Raw genomic sequence first — 20,344 nt, 5'->3', positions numbered from 1 at the left:
AAATCACCAGCTTGACATTGTTGCTGTGATGGAATAATAATACAAATACAAGCACATACTGTACAGTACTCTGTGTCTTCATAGTGATAAACCTTCAAACTAGACTGTCTGAGACTAGATGTTGTTCACCTGGACCCTGCAGCTACATGACTCACACCAACATCTCTCTGCTGTTTGGTTTTTTCTGTACAGAAGCAAATTAAAGACAAAACTGAGAAAACAAGATGAGTTTCTACCCTTAGCAACAAATCTACCAAAAACTAAACTGACAGTATGTATTGCTTGTAATTGTCTTCCGAAATGATCCACATGTATAATTTCACCTTATCAAACACTCACAAATCACAATTATAAAACAATTCATATTAATGTCCTCTGATCTGTCTCTGTTATGGCAAATGATTCCTTTAATTGTCTGTTTTAGTATCATTCTTTGGCTCACAAAAGAGCTTGGCAGTCTCAGTGAGGAGTACCTGCTTAAATAAAGGTTATTAATAATGATTTTTCTAGAGGAAGATCACGGTTTGGGTAAAAATAAGTAAAATAAATAACATGGGTCTTAAAGAATGAACTGCTCGGTAAAGGTTAAGGAAAGATCACAGTGTCACGATCACGATTGGTATGAAAGTGGAAGAGAGTCCCACGCTTTGTGCATTATAATAAAACACAAATACATTCCTCTTTCACTTCTGACAGACATGAGTCATAATTAACATTAAAATCTGTGCAATTCTGCTGAATATTTTTTGCTTGTAATGTGATAGACAATATTCATTTAACCCTCACATACTGTTCATATTCTGACTGGTCACAGTATTTCCTCACATAATGAGTCTCTATAACAAACGTCTGAACCACAAATCATTCATAAAGAGCTCATCAGTCACACAGAAACATGATTTATCCTTAATGAAGCTCTCAGAGAGCACAGAGAGTTTATTCTTTAGTTTTTATGATAAAAAATAACTATATAAAAGAGACTATATCATGATCCAATGTTACATTAACCTTGAGAGCTATTTCAGCCAATTATATTAAATGTGAGATTTCCTTTTTTGTATATTGTGGGTTACATTAAGGGAAGATAACACATTTCAGATTAGAAGAAACAAGTTTTTTTTTTTTTTTTTTACAGCTCTCTGATGTAAAAATGAACAGTATGTAAAGGTTAAGATAACAACAATTGTTTTAAATGAATCTCAGCTCAGCCACATACTGTAGTTTTGCCCTCTGATATCAAAACACATATTTCCTCCTGTTAGCTCCTATGACTCACATATAGTGAAGCGTGGTTTTATACAATATGTCCAGTGTGTTCAGCTAATTACACAAAGTCACATTTGATTAGCTGAACTTTTGAAACTATTTTACAGAAAGAGAGAAGATGTTAAGATGTTAAAATACTGATTTTATGACATATTTGGCTACATTAGAGCAGTTAGGATGATTTATTTCACTGGATCTTAATATTCAGTTTTATAAGCAGCATTGTTATTAGTGGAAAACATTCTGCAGGTGTAAATTACATGTGGGCCTGGTTATCAGATAGCATTTAACAGTTATTTCTATACCTGTCACATCCTGTAGCTTCAAAATAAAATACGTGATTCATGTTCAACTACTGATCCTCTTGATTTGGGCAACACCTTACTTTGGTTGCTTTTTTTTACAGTGAAGGTTGTAGATGTGTCCTCTTCCATCTCTTTTTACCTTCTTCTATGTATTCTAGCAGAAGTTGAGTGAAGTCCAGCTGTTTTGATGTTTTGATGTGGTATTAGCTGACACAGTCACCGACCGCTCTCCTCTTTTCCTGCTTTTGGTCTGAATATGCTGGATCGGCTCGTCTCTTTACTGTAGAATAAATCTGTTTGATTAGTGTCATAATACAGAAATATAAATATCAAAGTAGTCACGATGTGTTGAGGAGAAACCTGTGAATGTATGACAGCGTGAGACTACTTTCTTTTCTCATCTCTCTACTTGGAAAATGTATCTTTTTATTCTTTTTTATTGTTCTTGAAGGTTTCTCATTCAACCATGACTGATGTGTGTTTGTGACTCTCAAACACATCAAGTTCAAATATAGCGATTCATTTGACTCCTACAGTAAAATCAAACACTTATTTGTCTGAAATCTAAATGTCAAAAACTCCACACAAAAAGGTTCAAAGGTTATGATATGATAAAACATATACATATATTTAGATTTCAAGCAGAATTGAACTTGCTAAAATGGTGTTGTCTGTGTTAGATTGTTTCCCACTAACAATTTAGGCTCAGTTTATATGTATGAGTTTATCTGCTCATTAAACACACAAAACATCATCATATATTTGTGAAAATGTGTGTGAAAATATTCAGAGTAGCTCAGTGGGCGATGTCGTATGATCTTTCTTTAAAAGTGTGGAAGTTGGAGTGGAAAGAGTCTTAGAGAAGAATATTCACCAAAAACGTGTCTCATGACTCATTTAATCATATTTATTTTAAGAAGAATACATATGCTGGTGACAGTGACACAAAACTTAAAAGCTGCTATTTGGGAATGTAAGCAGGTTGAGGGTGTGTACATAAACAGTATGCAGATATGTGTGTGTGTGTGTGTGTGTGTGTGTGTGTATGTAAGTAGATGTGCATGTGTATATGTGTATATATATATATATGTGTGTATGCATGGATATGTGCAGTGCATCCAAAAAGTATTCACCCCCCTTCACTGCCCCCACATGTTATGTTACAGCCTTATTCCAAAACAGATTCAATTCCTTTTTTTCTCATCAATCTACACACAATACTCCATCATGACAAAGTGAAAAGGCTTTTTTTTTTTTTTAGAAATTCTTGTAAATGTATTAAAAAATAAAAAACTGAAATATAGCATTGATGAGAAAAAAAAGGAATTGAATCTATTTTGGAATAAGGCTGTAACATAACAACATGTGGGGGAAGTGAAGGGGGTGAATACTTTCTGGATGCACTGTACATATTATTAGTTCTTTATTTCTTTTCTCTGTTTCTCTCTCTTCTCTCTTAGATCATTTATGTGGTTCTAATTGGTGCATTCAACATGGGCCTGTGATATACAATGAAAAGATTGTGATGATGAAAATGAAAATGAATAAAACGACAAAAAAAACAAAAAACTGAAAAGCTCTTTTGGCCATTCTCTTCTCATGCACTTTTGACATGATCCTTATCATTTAAAAAAAATCTGTTTTTGGTTACCTTTAGGCAGATCTACACTAGATATGATGACACAGATATAAATAAGAACATAAACTGGCTGGATCTCAACTCAGGAAATACTGAGAACCCCCCCCCCCCCCCCCCCCCCCCACCTCATCTCTCTCTCTCTTCTAACCATTGTCTGTCTGTCTGCTACCAATACTCCCAGAGGACATTACACTGTATGTGACCTGAGCATGACATGACCCCTTAGTAGAAGGAGCTGCTCACATCAGAAGGGTTTGTGTGTGTTTAAAGGGGGAAAACACAGTGTTTCCTGTGTGGGAGATTTGGGTTTTTTTGGTAAGTTAGATAATGTGATAAACGGCATGAGAGAGAGAGAGAGATAGAGAGAGAGAGAGAGAGAGAGAGGGAGAGAGAGAGAGAGAGGGGGGGGGGAGAGAGAGAGAGGGGGAGAGAGAGAGAGAGCCGGCGGCCATAGAGGCGGTCAGGATCGGGGGGCCGACTGGGGTTGATGTGTGTGGACAAAGTGAGTTGTGGCCGAGTGTGAGGATGCAGCGCTCCACAAAGGCTGTTTGTTCAACCCAACAATGTTTTATGTATGTGGTTAGTCTTTCATCAGCACACTCAGTATTCAATTTACATACTGTCTACTGATCCGGCACTGAATGTTAAGCTGTTTATGCTCTCTCAGCCACTTTATTCTGACACCGCGATGTTTGTGTGTGTGTGTGGAAGTCAATGCCTACGTGTGTGTGTTTGTGTGTGTGTGTGTGTGTCTTAGACAGATTGCTTTGCCCCCTCCGCCCCCTCCCCTGTGGTTGTGCAGTATTGTGTTCTGGTAATAATGATGGGTTCTGTGCCTCCCAGTCTCCCTCCCAGCAGGACACACACATAAAAGGGTCCTTCTCAGGGCAGCCATGCACGCGCCTATGTGTGTGTGTATGTGTACGTGTTGTTCTTTCGCTGGTGTGTGTGTGTGTGGCCGTGTGTGTGTTTGTGCGATTGGTACATGCGCGTCTTCGTGTGATTCTAAGAACATCATTTTCGGCGGTGCATGCTGATTGTGCCTCATACTGCGCGCGTGTCCAACCCATCAAGGTTCACATTGGTACGCTCGCTCTCTCCGTCTCTTCCTCTATCTCTCTCGCTCTCACACCTCTCCCCTTTTCCATCTATCTTTCTGCTCCCCTATTTCTCCTCAACATATGACATTTCTGCTGTCCTCACACAACTTCTCTGCACTTCCCCTGTGCGTATCAGCTATTGGATTTTTTTTTTTACCAGGGGATTCTCTCCTTTGGCTGCTGCAAATTGAAGCAGCCACACTTCAGAAAACAACAGTTCCTCTTGAAGAAACTTTGGGCTCCACCATCCAAACGCTGTAACACATAAATAAATCAATAAAAAAAACGAGCGTTCAGCTGTGAGCGTCTTGGCTGAAGATCTACTGCGGGTTTGCTAGAGAAAGAAAAAAGGTGATGGAAAGAGTAAGAATAGGATGTCGCTGATTGAAAGTTGGAACTCAGTTCATGTCTGTATAGGTGTGAAGTGTGGTCCTCACTGTTTTCTAACCTGTTAAGGTGCTGTCACACCTTACAGCGGTTCAAATTAATTTTTGGTACATTTCCCTGTTAAATTCAGCTGGTTTATGCTGGTGTGAAAGTTGTCACTCAAACTCTGGTGCAAAAAAAAAGAAAAAAAAACATCTTGAGAATACTTAAAAAGCTGCCTTTCTGTCAGCTTTGATCAGAACTCTGCTGAGCTTATTCTGTGTGTAAAACGGTTAGAAAACGACACTCCATAAACTACAGACGCAAACCTAATAATAATTCAGCTTTGTCCATTTCGCTCGTGCCTGTTCCTCCTCATTCATGACATGTGAGGTCCAGTTGCTGGCTCGAGTCATTATCAATTATATCTTGGTGAGCTCTTTGTGACACCAGAGAATATAAATAAACACATTAGTTTCAGGAAATTGCAGCTGTCAGTCGCCCAATTCAATTTCCCTGTGTGAGTCCGCGTAGCGCCGGTGATGCAGATGCTCACGACATCACCAAAACTGTCCAATGAATGACTTACCTGGCAGCCCACATGACTTCATGCTTGTTTTATTTGTAATAAGTCAGTACGCAGAGTAGACAAAGGTTCTGATATTTAGTTCCCAGGGTTTATGAGTCATCATCAGAGTACAACACAACAGTTAGTCATACAGTGAGAAAAACAAGACTCTGCATACATGTGGATCATATATTGTGTGTGTGTGTGAAAGTCTTTTTGCACTTGTCTGACAAATGAGTCATTCAGAAGTGACGTCTAATACATACACTGTGTGTGTCTGGGACGGATGTTGTGTTTTAAATCACTTGTGTGTAGTACACTGTGTGCACTCTGTACTTGTGTAGTGTGCATATATTGACAGGTTAGTGTCTCAAATCAAACACTGCTGTTGCACACTTATCAGAAATGATGATTAGCGCATTAGCAAGCTAGCGTTTATAGTCTCCATAATTCCATATCCATAAATGTACATTTACAGGTAAGAAACCATGCTTTATCATATTTAGCATTTTTTTTATTTATGTATTTATTATTTTAATGGATTTATAAAGGGACCATGTACAATATTAAACATAAATGTTGCCATTTGCTGTATTGTACCAGAGTTAGTTCAAAGCTTTACATCTGCAGTCCCTTGGCACGTCACAAGTACAACATAACATAATCACACAGAGCAGTACATTACATAGCTACATACACACACACACACACACACACACACACACACACACACACACACACACACACAATGAGATCAAATAATACATTAATTAAATGCAATCCTCCCTAAAACCAATAGCAATTCAAACTGTACCACATTGTGCTATGTTAAATCCACCTAGCATTCATTTAGAGTCGAGTTGTACATTTATTTTACATGGACATTTATTTTTTCTTTCCATTTGTTATATATACCCAGAATGTATACAGTTTTGTACATTGTGTACATATAAAGGTTTTTTTCCCTTCTTTTTTGTCAATAAAGAAAGCAAGCTAGTGGTAGCAGACTACGTTAGCAAGCTAGCGTTTGCATTTGCGCTATTGTTCATGGTACCAAGTCATTACAGACTGGCTTATATGTGACAACAGTATGGTAACTTTTTGACCTTTTTGAGTGCACCATACACGTCCATTTTTCCATACTTCTAAAAATATTAAGTTTAAGTACAGAAGTACGAGATTTGAGACACAACAACAATGTTTTTCAGGTGCTAACGCTTCAGAAAATCAGGCCCTCAGTGAGGTATCAGGCACAATGAAGCTCACTTGCTGTGTCTAACCCAAATAAATAATTCTATAAATGATATGATGTAAGAAGAGACACCTACAGTATATTGCCTGGAAAGCAGGGGAATTGAAATAGATCATTTCCTTTACCAAATACCTTAAGCAAACTGAAGAAAAATGAACAATACAATATGTAATCCTGATGAAAACAAAGCAAAAACTCTGTCTGTCAACTACTTTTAAGTGACCTTGTTTTCTTTCAGAGGATCTTTCCATGCGCAGTGTACCGCACATTCTTTTGAAACTAATTGTATAATTTGAATTTGCATTCAATCAGTTAGAGCTCATCACCTCAGGAATAGTAGAGATATTATGTTAAAGTGCGCAACGTAATGAGATTGAACTGTGAATTCAGCCCAGTCACGCGCTAAATGCTCTTCTATAGTTTCACAGTGAGGAAGAAGAAGTGCTAAAGGTTCAAATGAGGAAAATGTGTTTCATCAGCATCATATGCAAGCCTGGAGGTAAACGTAGAATGAGATATATAAAGTCACGCTGCATAAGCTCATACACACACACACACACACACACACACACTTAGATGCATACAGAAACACAATGCATTCAGAGACAAACAGTAGACCTTATCTATTATCAATTACAAATTCTATACTTAATAAAACTTAACTTAATTATGACTTATTATCTCACAATAATGAAATCCAATAACAGGTGTTATGGTGTATTATGTATCCTGTCAGATTCTGTGAGCTGAGTGTCATTATGTTTCCTCTGTGAATGTTTGTATAGTTTATAGCATACAGTATCTTGATAGCTGTTACCAAACATATTGCCAGCTTGAATGCAGGACTTTATACCCATAATGCATCAGTCCCTAAACTGACAGAGTGACTTGATATGCGTCATAGTGTTTTCCACTTGAACAGGCCCAAGGACTTTACATCCCTGCACAGTATTGACACAATAACTATTAATACCATCCACATCACTTTTCCCTAATAATGACAAGATCCAGGTCCCATCTTCACTTTTCTTGTAATGATGACATTGTTTGATTCATTTGTTTTGTGCATATATAAGACACAACAATGGCCATCCTGATATTTAACAATAACTTTCTATTTTATAACCTGTCTGCTGTCTGAGCAGATTTTATTGACCTTTTTAATCTCCTCAGTAGTTGTGGAAAAAACACCATCATCTCCGGACCAATCCCCACACTGGGTTATGGTTCTTTATCTTCATACCTGGCTCCAGTCTGTTTGCACAGCACATCATTTTGGTTTGATTCACAACTTTGACCTATTCTGAGAACTCCTCTCTGTGTGTACATACACATAGTATCCAACAACACCCCCTCATTCACTGTATATTCATTTGACTGTTATCATTCTATTAAATAGGTGTAATCAAAATTTCAGTGATCATATCTTAGTATTTTAGTTTTATAGTAGTAGTTGCTCTATCATAAGCAATGCATTAAGATTTCAGGCAGTGAATCATCATCCTGTATGAAGGTGTGGAGTCACACATCACTAATGTTTGCATCAAATGCAGAGTATTGTATTGTGCTATTGTACAGTACCATGAATTCTACCAATAATCAGGGGCAGCTGTGGCTCAGAAGGTAGAGCAAGCTGTCCACTAATCAGAAGATTGTAGGTTTGATTCCTGGCTCCTTCAGTACACATGTCGATGTGTCCTTGGGCAAGATACTTAACCTCAAATTGATCCCGATGGCTGCGTCAATGGTGTGTGAATGTTAGTTTCCTCCTGATGAGCAGGTTGGTACACGGTGTGGTAGCTCCTGTCATCAGTGTATGAATGTGTGTGAATGGGTGAATGTGACATGTAATGTAAAGCGCTTTGAGTGGTAAAAAGAGCTATATAAGTACAGTCTATTTACCATTTAACACTATAAATAGATACACCTTAACCTTATTTCACACTCAACATTCTGACACATTAAGGTGTAAATACAGTTCATACTGTATACTAGGGCTGTGTGATATGATGATATATAAAATGTCTATCGTTATATATTTTGCTCTATTGTCTATATCACTATGATGCAAATCACATTGTTAAATTACTCTTCTTTGTAATATGTTTAACTGTTAGCTGTTAACAGGGTGAGTGTTTTGGTCATATTCAGATGTCTATGATGTTAATCTCTTCAATTAAATCAAGTCTGTCATAAAAGAAGAAATAGAACAGTCATTATCTTGAGGATTAAGAAATCAAAAACATCCTTGCTGATTGTAATAGTCTGAGTCTGATATGAGCAGTTTATGATTTCTAATGTTTGCTGATATCAGCTAATAATAGATAGATATTGCAGTGTATCTGACATGACTGAGAAGCCTCATATTACTCACTCACATTTTACATGCTGTGTTTATTTGCTCCAAATATCCAGAGTGCCCACTGAATAAACATCAGCTCTACACAACTACCATGTTAAGCAGCAGCTCTATACAGTATGTGTGGAGTGGGGTTTTTGTTCAGTTATATCTGTTATTTTCTTCTAGTATCTCTCCATCTTTCCTGATCTCTCTATGTTCATGTAGTTCAGTGAAGCCCTGTGACACTAGCTCCAGTCTTGCTCCACATTCTCTACTTTCCACCTCAGTTTTGGCTGCAGAGAGAGAATTTCAGCACTTTTATCTTTCCGTTGATTTTGTATGGAGTTGTATGTACATCATCTAAAATCTGCATGTCATGAATTGTATTGATTGTTTTCCTGTAATCGTCACTTATGTCCACAATGGCAGCTGTTCAGGTAGTTACACTGGGCCGCTCAATGATTCAAAAAGTGAAAAAGGAAAGAAAGGAGAAAGGAAAATGATGATTCCATCCAGACACCATTTTTTGCTTGATGATGTACATTTTTGACTGTCTTAAGTGTTGTTTTTTGTTCCTACCACAGTAATATGGTCTATCTGATCACATTTCCTTCAACACATCTCCCTCCATCTCTTTTCTCCTGTCTTAGGTGCGTCGCCATTCTCAGCGCCCATCTTCCCCTTCCCTCCCTCCCCCACCGACTGTGTCGAGGCTCATCGGGTGTGCTCCATCGACCCCCAGTGCGAGGCGTTGTACCGGGGCTTGGAGCTGTGCGCGGCCGACGCGGCGGTGTCCCCTCTGGGGGAGCAAGCAGCGGCCGAGTGTCTGGAGAGACAGGACGCTCTGCTGTCCAAACACAGCTCTCTGTTGGCATGCAAGTGTCAGCGTGGCTTCCGTAAAGAGGAACAGTGTCTACGCATATACTGGAGGGTTCGCCTGCTGCCAGGTCAGTCACAGCTCTGGGGGGGTGGGGGGCGGGGTGGGGTGGTGAAAGCAGGTCTGTGTCATGTATAGCAGAGAGGCTTAATGTGAACAATGCAACATGATTGGTTTTCACATTGTGATTTAGGTTTAAGTGATTATCCACATTAATTCATATTAAGCTCCTTTTCTTTTTTATTTACAAAATTATGAGATATCAAGTCTTTTTAATTTTTTTTTTAACAAATTCTAATCATTGGATTCACTCAAGAATTTTCATTTTCCACCCATCCATGCATTACCAGTATCTATCCTGTGGGGTTGGAGTATGTATTTAGTGAGTGGTGGGTTACAGTAAGTATGTAAAGTAAACTTTATGTATGGAGTTCTTTTCACAGTCACAAGTCACAACATGCTTTACATAGGCAAAATAAAACTACACAAACCACACAATCCACACTTACACAAAATATATGCTTCTATGTAAATATACACAAATTCATACACTAAAATAATGTATACATAGAATAATAATGTTAAGTAAAAGTAATAAAAAATAAATGCTGAAGCTTGGTGTTGACAGATTACCCAATTTAATAATAATAAATGTATTTTTAGCAGTTTTTCAAATGAATAAAGAGAGTCAGAATCGGTACACTCTGGATAGGCTGCTAGTTTATCACATGCTGCATTAAGTAATTTCCTCAAGCTGTGTACTGTAGTTTTTAGAAAATGTCACTGAAACAGGAGGAAATAGTACATTTGTTGGGTACTATTTTCAGCAGCGGATGAATCCACATTTATGCTCTAGTGAGTATTTCTGGCAGCAGTTATGTGTGCGGGACTGAGTCAAAATAAACTTCAGTGTGTGTGTTCATGGTAATGAAGGAAGGATGCCAACCAGTGCAACTGTATTACTCACTGGTGTGTTTCAATAGATTTTGGACAACAAACCATGTGGAGCAGATGAATATCAGGCTCTCATACTGTACACACACAGTACATGTCAGTAGGATACATTAATAGTTGGTTTTCATAGGATTTGGGACCTGAAACACCTTACAGACAAATAAGTTGTCAGAGTACAGAGGAGCATATGTGATAAAGTAGGTGGAGCATTGATAAAAATATCCAGACACATTGACAAGATCCCACTTCTGTGTGCACTTACATAACAAACTATTTATTCAGGTGTTTTAAGGCACATCTTAAGCTGTCTGGGTGGTTATCAACTTCCCATTACTGTGGTTACAGATAGAAACATTGTCTGTGTGCTGAATCTTTCTCACTTTCATGCTTAACTAATTGTACATTCATTCCCTAAATCCAGAAACATTGTTACCCAACCTCATTTCCATTTTAAATTTAAACTTGTTTCCTTACCCCAACCAACCCTCGAGTAGAGGTGAAGGCTAGTTGGCACACACACACACACACACACACACACACACACACACACACACACACACACACACACACACACACACACACACACGGTAGCATATCCAGAATGCTGGTGTGATGTGTGCATCAGTAAGTGAGCTAACACTAGCCGGCGGACTCCTCCTCCCCTGTGGCCTATTAGTCAGCGGAGCATTAGTGTAATTACACACTCTTCAGTTTCTAACGCTGCTAGGCTGCTCTAGCGTGTCATTACCATAAATATATAGCCTGGAATAGGATTTACATACATAAACACTTTTCATGCCATTACATTCTTGATTGAGTTTGTACTTTGGAGTGTGTTTAAATAATTTGCAGGAACAAACGTCCACTAGTCAATCAAGACTGTTGTTAATGGGTTCCACAACTGGACAAAAGCTGCCCTCAAAAACATTAGCTCATGATCACTTTGGGCGTGTCGTAATACCATTTTTATGTTAGACCTCATTTTGTCCACGTTGATGAGATTTCCTGTAAATGACTGATGAGAGATTGAGGTAATGGATGATGAAGGTTGTTTTATATAGTTGTACTGCATGGATATAAAGCTTTCAGTGCAAATGTGTATTCAGGTTATTAAAAGGAAAGAAAAACAGAAGAGAACATTTTAAGAGTAACAAAAGTGAAATGAAAAATTACAGCAGTAAGAAAGGAAATTACACACATCATTTCTTCATAACTTAAATAACAATGTAATGAATAGATCAACATGTTGGGAACACACTTATTTCTCTTCTAAAGTTACATAAGAAGACTGATGTCATTCTCTTGTCTGTGGGTCAAGCACAAAGCTGGAGGTAAGAGGTGGTTAGCCTAGATCTGTGGTTCTAGGTACACTAAACTGACACAAATTAGACCACGGATAAGATTTTGGCCCAGGTCCCCCGTCTGATAAGATTAGGGCTGGGTATCAGTACCCAATACCTTTAAAGTATCGACCGAAATAAATTTATACCAAGTAGTATCGAAACGTCTCCTGTCAAATGATACCTGCAATGGATCCTTTTTGCACCCAGAACTAGACAATATGACTATTAGTATGGACTTACTCACAGCCAATCAACTCAAGTGTTGGCTCACTACTACAGCAGCTACAACCCGTCTGTGGTGAATTTGAGTTAGCCTGCTTAGCAGTTCAGCAGCCAGGATACCACCTAAAGGCTCTGAAGTGTAGCTACACTACATGCCTGTTACACTAAATGTGTAATGGGTGTCAAATTAAGTACTCAATTGGTATCAGAATCACTTTACGGGTACTTGGATTGGTACTGGTATTGTGTGGTCAGAGCTGGCTTGTCTGCCCTGGTTAGCCTGACTTTTAGTTCACCCTTCTTCATCTCAAAGTATTTTCAATGTGTTTAGTCAAAGTAGCTCTGGATGGCATACCAAACTAGAGCTTTCAGTTCCTCGCCCTCTGCCACACTGACTGGCAGCATATCAGTCTCAATCTTTCGGCACACCAACTGGGTGAGGACCAAATAACAAAGTAACATCTTCTCGGTGAGAAGCTCGTGAGAAAGTTACTTTTAATCAAGTTTTGGGACACATTTTTGGGACACATTGAGCCAACAACAACAGCCTACATGGGACCGAAGAAGACCATAGCAGTGGAGGAGGTCGAGGATATTAGGAAGTCGCTTGATTTTCTCACGGAGGAGATTTCTGCTGTCAGGCTGCAGTAGAAAAGTATCCTGGATCTGGTCGAGGAGGTGAAGGCTTTATGCATCCAAAATGCGGAAAAGGACAAGCGGATTGCCTACGTGGAGAGCAGAGTTGAAGACCTGGAGCAGTACACCCGGATGAATGATGTGATCATTACTGGGCTCCACGTGAAACCCCGGTCATACGCGAGGGTGACCGCTGACAACGGGGGGAACCTGGTGAACTGGACATCAGTTCAATGGAGCAACAAGTGGCTGCCTTCATGCAGACAAAGGGGATAAAAGTGATCTGTGATGACATTGAGGCATGCCACCCTCTGCACAGGAGAAATGCTGCCGACAAACCAACCATCATCATCAAGTTTGTCAACAGGAAAAGCAAAACTGCACTGCTAAAACAGGGAAGGAAGCTTAAGGGAACCAATGTCTTCTTGAATGAGCACCTGACCAAATAAAATGCTGACATAGCCAGGAAGGCACGCTACCTACGAAAGCAGGGAAAAATCCAAAACACTTGGTCTACTAACTGTAAAATCTTCATTAAGCTGAACGGAACACCTGAGGAGGCCAAAGTATTAGTTGTCAGAAATATGGAGGAGCTGGAAAAATAGCAATGATCAACATGAACTGGACAATAAGGTAACAAGTAACTGGTTTACACAGAACCATGACATACACTGAAAAAAATCGTTTTTCTGCATCTGGATGTATTAACCACATGACACAGAGAATTAGTGAACATGATCATCTGGAAATGAACACTTTTGAATACACTGATCATAATACATGGGATTTGGAATATGATATTGACCCGGACAACAATTTCTTCTCTTCTATCAACAATAACTGTGACTATTATACTGATGAACAGTTCAACAGGAGAATTAAGACAGATAGCAAACTATCCATCATCCACTTGAATAGCAGAAGTCTTTATGCAAATTTCATTCAAATCAAGGAGTATCTACATCAGTTCACAAAACCATTCAGCATCATTGCCATATCTGAGACATGGATTACTGCAAATAAAGGCTTAGACTTAGAGCTTGAAGGCTATGAATTTAGATATATAAATAGACAAATTAAAGGGGGAGGAGGAGTTGCTATGTATGTGGATAAAACTCTGAAATTCAAGGTGTTGGACAATATGTCTGCAGCAGTGGATAATATTTTGGAATGCATCACAGTTGAAATTTATAAGGAAAAAAATAAAACTGTAATCATTAGTTGTATATACAGAGCACCAGGCTCTAGTATTGATAGGTTTAAAAACTGGGTGGAGGAAACCTTTGCAAAAATGAGACACAAAACTATTTTCATTTGTGGCAATTTCAATATCGACCTGTTCAATCAAAAGAAACATACAATGACAGATGAATTTATCAACACTATGTTTAGTATGAGCTTATTCCCGAAAATTACCAGACCCAGCAGAATTACATCTCATTGTTCCACTCTCATAGACAATATATCCACCAATGACATACAAAATAATACAGTTAGTGGGCTGTTAATAAATGATATCAGTGATCACGTACCAGTTTTTACAGACAGAAACTATAGGATTAATAAGTCGGATGAGAAAAAAGAATATAGGAGTCTGAGAACAGAGGAAACAATAAATGCTTTTAAAAATGACTTACTGGCGCAGAACTGGGATGATGTATATCAAAATAAAGATGTTGATAGTGCTTATGAGGAATTTCCATACTATATAATAAAAACTGTCCCATAATGCAATATAGCAGGAAACTAAAATATGCGGAATGTCCATGGATAATAATGGGTTTGCAAAATGCATGCAAAAAGAAAAATACGCTGTACAGAGACTTCTTACGACAGAAAACTAAAGAATCCAAGAATAAAAGAATAATGTTATAAGAAATAGCAAGAAAGAATACTACAGGAAAATATTAGATAATAATAAAAACAATATTAAAGGAATGTGGAGCATACTGAACAATATTATAAAAAATGAATCTAAACAAATTGATTTCCCAGAGTATTTTATTGTGAAGGATCAAGAAGAATATCATATGGATGTTGTGGCAAATAGCGTTAATACATTCTTTGTAAATGTTGGACCTGATCTGGCAGCTGAAATAAATCTAGATAAGTTAATAAATAAAAATCCCCCTCCATGTTCCTCCAAGCAGTAGATGAAAGGGAAATTACTAATACTGTCATGAACTGCAAGAACAAAAAGTCAGTGGATTGTAATGATATAGATATGAGTGTCATAAAAAAGGTAATTGAGGGGATTTCTAAACCATCATACATCTGTAACTTATCATTCCAGACAGGCACATTCCCTAATAAAATGAAAACGGCAAAAGTCATACCACTATACAAAACTGGCAGCAGACACCTCTTCACAAACTACAGACCCGTTTCTTTACTTCCACAATTCTCTAAAACTTTTCAACAACCAACTGGACAAATTCATAGAAAAAAACAAACTCCTCACTGACAGCCAATACGGATTCCGGGCAAACTGATCAACATCACTGGCATTAATAGACTTAATTGAAGATATCACAAACTCTATAGACCATAAAAATATGCAGTTGGGTTATTCATTGATCTTAAGAAAGCATTTCACACAGTAAATCATGACATATTAATAAAAAAACTGGAACGTTATGGTATCAGGGGGTAGTTCTTAATTGTGTCAAAAGTTAAGCAACAAGCAACAGTTTGTGAAGCTGGGTGACAGTTGCGCCACATGTCTGGACATTTCTTGTGGCGTCCCCCAGGGGTCAGTGCTGGGCCCCAAACTTTTCATTATGTATATCAATGATATAAGCAATATATCAAAGATATTGAAGCTTATTTTGTTTGCAGATGACACAAATATCTTCTGTACTGGTGTTATTGGATGAGATTTCCTCTGAATTATGCAAACTAAAGATATGGTTTGACATAAACAAGTCATCACTGAACTTGAACAAAACTAAAATAATGATATTTGGTAACTGTAGAATGAATTCACAAGTTAAGATACAGATTGATGGGCTTATTATTGAAAGAGTTGCCGTAAATACATTTCTTGGGGTTATAATAGATGAAACACTCAGCTGGAAACCACATATACATATACATTCTAAAGTATCAAGAAGCATTGCAGTATTAAACAAAGCAAAGCAGTTCCTAGGTAATAAATCATTCTGCATTCTCTACGGTTCATTAGTCTCTCCTTACTTAAGTTACTGTGCAGAGGTTTGGGGTAATAATTTCAAAAGTACATTACATTTATTCTACAGAAGAGAGCAATTCCAATAATTCACAACGCTGGTTTTCAGGAACATACAAACACACTATTCTTACAGTCAAAAATACTAAAACTTGCAGAACAGGTAGAATTACAAACTGTACAAATTATGTTTCGGGCAAAAAATAAACAACTACCAGAAAATATTCAAAGATTGTTCACTGAAAGAGAGGGTTGCTGTAACTTAAGGGCATTGTTTAAATGTAACTGTGTTAGGGTAGCGTACGATGAGGAGAAGTTTTTGTATTCCTGTCTGTGGGGTGAGATTATGGAACAGTCTGAATCTAAAGCTCAAGGAATGTCCAAACATAATACAGTTTAAAAATAGGTATAAAGAAATGATTTTTATGAGGTACAGGGATGGAGGGGTTTAAGTGACTCAGGTGCCCGTTGTTTGTATGTGTGTGTATGTATGTTGTATGTATGTAAGTATATCTATTTATGTATGTATGTATATATGTATATAGCTATTTTTGATGGGAAAAAAATGGAAAATTTAGCAATGATTTATATATTGATAACAGTAAATATAGATGTAAATATTAACATTACATATAATTGTAGGATGTTATGAATTAGTAATTAAATTAGGAGCTAGCAAGCATTGATTTAAGAAGTAGGGGTGGTATTCAATAATGTGGTTGACAGTGCATTGCATCATATTTTTTTGTTAGGTGTAAGTTCACTGTTTTCAGTGAGAACATTGTGCTTTCTTTTTTATACGTTGTTTTTTGTTTTGTTTCTTTAGTTTTTTTCTTCTTTCACACATTCGAAATAAAATAATCTAATCTAATCTAAAATTATTACAGATAGACTGTCAGTTTAGCATGCCAGGCTAACTATGAACTGTGTGACTTTATAGCCATGGTGTGAAGTCTTTCGGAGCACACCAGAAACACCATAAACCCACCTGTCACCTGCCAGCAGCATGGCACGGCTACGCTAACCAGCCATGCTAACTACCTGCTAGTCACCATGCAGGCTGGTAAAATAGATCCGTTGGATCTCCTTGTATCTGCTGACTGGTTCTCCTTTCAATGTCAGGCCCTCCTTTTGGGGGTTGTCTGTCTCAGTACCCAACCCTAGTATGCACATTAACCTGTACACCTACATGTGTACCAGGTTAAAAATATTCTTGGTGGTGATAAACTGATAAACAGTTAATCACTGACATTCCTAATTTGAATGCTGAGCAGGAAATGTTTTCCAAGATTAATTGCTTAGCCTACCTGAGCAAGTTGAGTAGCTCTTATCAAATGTGAGGCACTGCAGGGTGACTGATCTCTGCTGGAGACTTGGCATGCAGAATACTGACTGATAGGGAAAATAAACATGGTCTTCTTATCCACTTTCTTATTCAGCTTTTAATATTTTTGCTTCATACAGACGTACACAGCTCAGTCTTTGAAGTGACAGTGACAGCCACCAATCAATGTCAGCATTCAGTCCAGTTGCAGTGGGCTGACTCAGACACAAATTGTCTGTTTTAAGCCTCAACACTATCTGTGTAGCTCTAGGGATGCCAGTGTTAGTCGGTTGGTCCACCACTGTGGTTCAAACTGTAAACTAAATACAGACACTCATGTTCCCCAGAGAATGAATCCTAACAGTGAACCTTTCACTTTCATTTTGTCCCACCAACAGGTTGACATTCTTGGGTTTAGAGTAAAATATCTCAACTTTGAGTTGACTGCCCTGAAACTTTCATGTATTGGTGTAAAATTGGGTACAGACATTTATGGTCTCCAGACTTCATATAGCACCATCCTGAGGTCAAAAGTGTCCAGTACTTTGGTTAATGACCTGCAAATCAGCCTCAGCTATACTTTGTGTTTAGTATTAATCAGGACATATTAGCACATTAAACTGAAATGGTGATGAACATAGTAAACATTACAAAAGTCAAAGTCTCAGACCAGTCATCTTTTGCTTTTTGATCTAGCAAAGCCATCACTGCAAACCCTCTGCTTTCTGTGGCTGGAATGAAAGAACATAAATATGACCCTAGCACTGTCACTCAATCAGAAAGTGATGGAAAAGATGTAAACACAAATATCATGGGGAATTTCATTAAAGCACTACAACCTGATCATGTACCATACAGCTTCTCTGGTGTTGCTATGGTGCAATCAGAAGGTGAAGTAAAGAGGCTGGAATATTCGAATGAGCAAAGGGATGGTTTTCCTTCAGGGACCCTTCTGCACTGCAGGGGAAGCAGGAGGGAGGCCTTTTGTTCTCCTAATTATCTTTTTGAAGTAAATGTCAATTTGACACAGTGAACTGTCTGAAAATACACAGAACGACTTCATTTCGACCTAGACTCAGCCTAGACACACCAAATAACCTGCTACACACACAGAGCAACATGCTAGTGGCCATAGTTAACTATGTTTGATTTGTTATCAAAGAGCATACTGTATATGTTGATGGTGCAGATGACGCATGCTCACATTGGTCCTCTTATCATTGAAGGAGTTTCCACCACTGTCATATCTCTTTCCTAAATCAGTGTGTCTCATAATTGTATTTACTCTCCTGTGTGTCATCTCTTACTACTTCCTCCCACCTTTATAAAGTGTTCACTTGAAGAAAGAAAGAAAGAAAGAAAGAAAGAAAGAAAGAAAGAAAGAAAGAAAGAAAGAAAGAAAGAAAGAAAGAAAGAAAGAAAGAAAGAAAGAAAGAAAGAAAGAAAGAAATATACTATATAGTTTTTAGTGGGCAGTCATGAGTCTGTACATGTTTCTGTGTGTGTATGTGTGTAAGAGAAGATGGAGAAGTTATAGATTAAGTAAAGAAGGTTAAATAAACTAAAGATATTACAAATGAAAATATGTTAAAAAATAAAAAAAAGAAGAATTGAGTGAAGGAAGGAAAACAGACTTATTCTTGTGGGAGTGAGGAGTTATGATTGGTGGGTTAGAGAGCCTGAGCCTGGGAGACTCTGCCCAGTCATAGGTGACCTGTCCTGAAGAGGGTTATTCTGTGGATTCTGTGGTTATATTACACAGGAAGTTAGAGCTGGGTATCATTTTTTTTAAAATTAAGGTACCAGTACCAATCCAAGTACCCTTAAAGTGATACTGATACCAACTGAGTACTTCATTCTATACCCATCATGTGAATAGAAGCATTACATTGCCACCACTCCTCCACATCTAAATGATTCAATTTTTACACAAATACATTTGAAAGGCTTATTAATATTTAACGCTTGCGTTGATTGGCTGTGAGCGAGTCCGTACAAATAGTCATATTTTCTAGCTCTGGGTGCAAAAAGAATTGATTGCAGGTATCGTTTGATGGGAGATGTTTTTAATACCACTAGGTATCGATTTTTTCGGTCAATTCTTCACAGGTATTGAGTACTGATACCCAGCCCAAATCTTATCAGAGGGGGGACATGGGCCAAAATCTTATCAAATGGGGGTCCATGGTATAATTTGTGTCAGTTTAGTGTACCTAAGAACCACTGATCTAAGCTAACCACCTCTTACCTCCAGCTTTGTGCTTGACCCACAACAATGGCAATAGTCATTATAATAATTACAATAAAATTATTCATGCACATTTGTTCCAATGAAATTAGTTAATATTGGTGGAGTGCCTCAAGGTTCAGTCCTGGGCCCCATTCTTGGTCATAATAAACACATAATAAACATTTCATGATTACACTGGTATTACTGCATTTGAAGGAGGTCACATTTAGTTTTATTGTTGTTTTTCCATTTTGATTTGCTTTCTTTTCCTCATTATTTCCCAAGCTAATTCCAATGTTTCTGTGTTTCTTTTCTCTAGAGGACTATGAGCTGGAAATATCTCCTTATGACAACACACTAATGGATACTCGTATGGCCTCGTTAGTGGCAGGTAAAACACACTCTGACATGTGTCACTCAAGCAGTCTTTGTTATGATTCAGTTGTTGAAGTCATTGTACATCACTGTCACACATCAACTATTTAATGGCAGCTCCATAGCTTCATCGCTGAATCAATAAGTTATGTATTATGGTCTGTTTAGACCAGGGGTTAAAGTGGGATATGGCAAGTGAGGGAGTCTGATGTAACCTCAAAATAACTCCTAAATTAATTTGTACTGTGAGCTCCGGTGTACTAGTTATCATTGTGCGTTGAGTGTGGGGGCGTGGTAACATTAGGAACAAGGAACAAGGAGTGCCAGGCTGCAGCACATGAAAAATGAGCCCGCTTGAC

General features: G+C 38.0%; 1 protein-coding gene across 1 annotated transcript in view; it reads left to right on the top strand.

The window, feature by feature from the left end:
* The window catches only part of gfra3 (GDNF family receptor alpha 3), a 54,815-nt gene that overhangs the window by 18,991 nt on the left and 15,480 nt on the right, over positions 1–20,344 (top strand). The window contains exons 2-3 of the mRNA XM_053324503.1: positions 9,488–9,784; positions 19,930–20,001. Coding sequence (XP_053180478.1) covers positions 9,488–9,784; positions 19,930–20,001 — 369 coding nt within the window. The remainder of the gene's footprint in view (positions 1–9,487; positions 9,785–19,929; positions 20,002–20,344) is intronic.

Source organism: Scomber japonicus, chromosome 8 (assembly GCF_027409825.1).
Source record: "Scomber japonicus isolate fScoJap1 chromosome 8, fScoJap1.pri, whole genome shotgun sequence".
Classification (NCBI taxonomy): Eukaryota; Metazoa; Chordata; class Actinopteri; order Scombriformes; family Scombridae; genus Scomber; species Scomber japonicus.
Note: the sequence above shows the minus strand (reverse complement) of the source record. Positions and strands in the feature narration are given on the sequence as shown.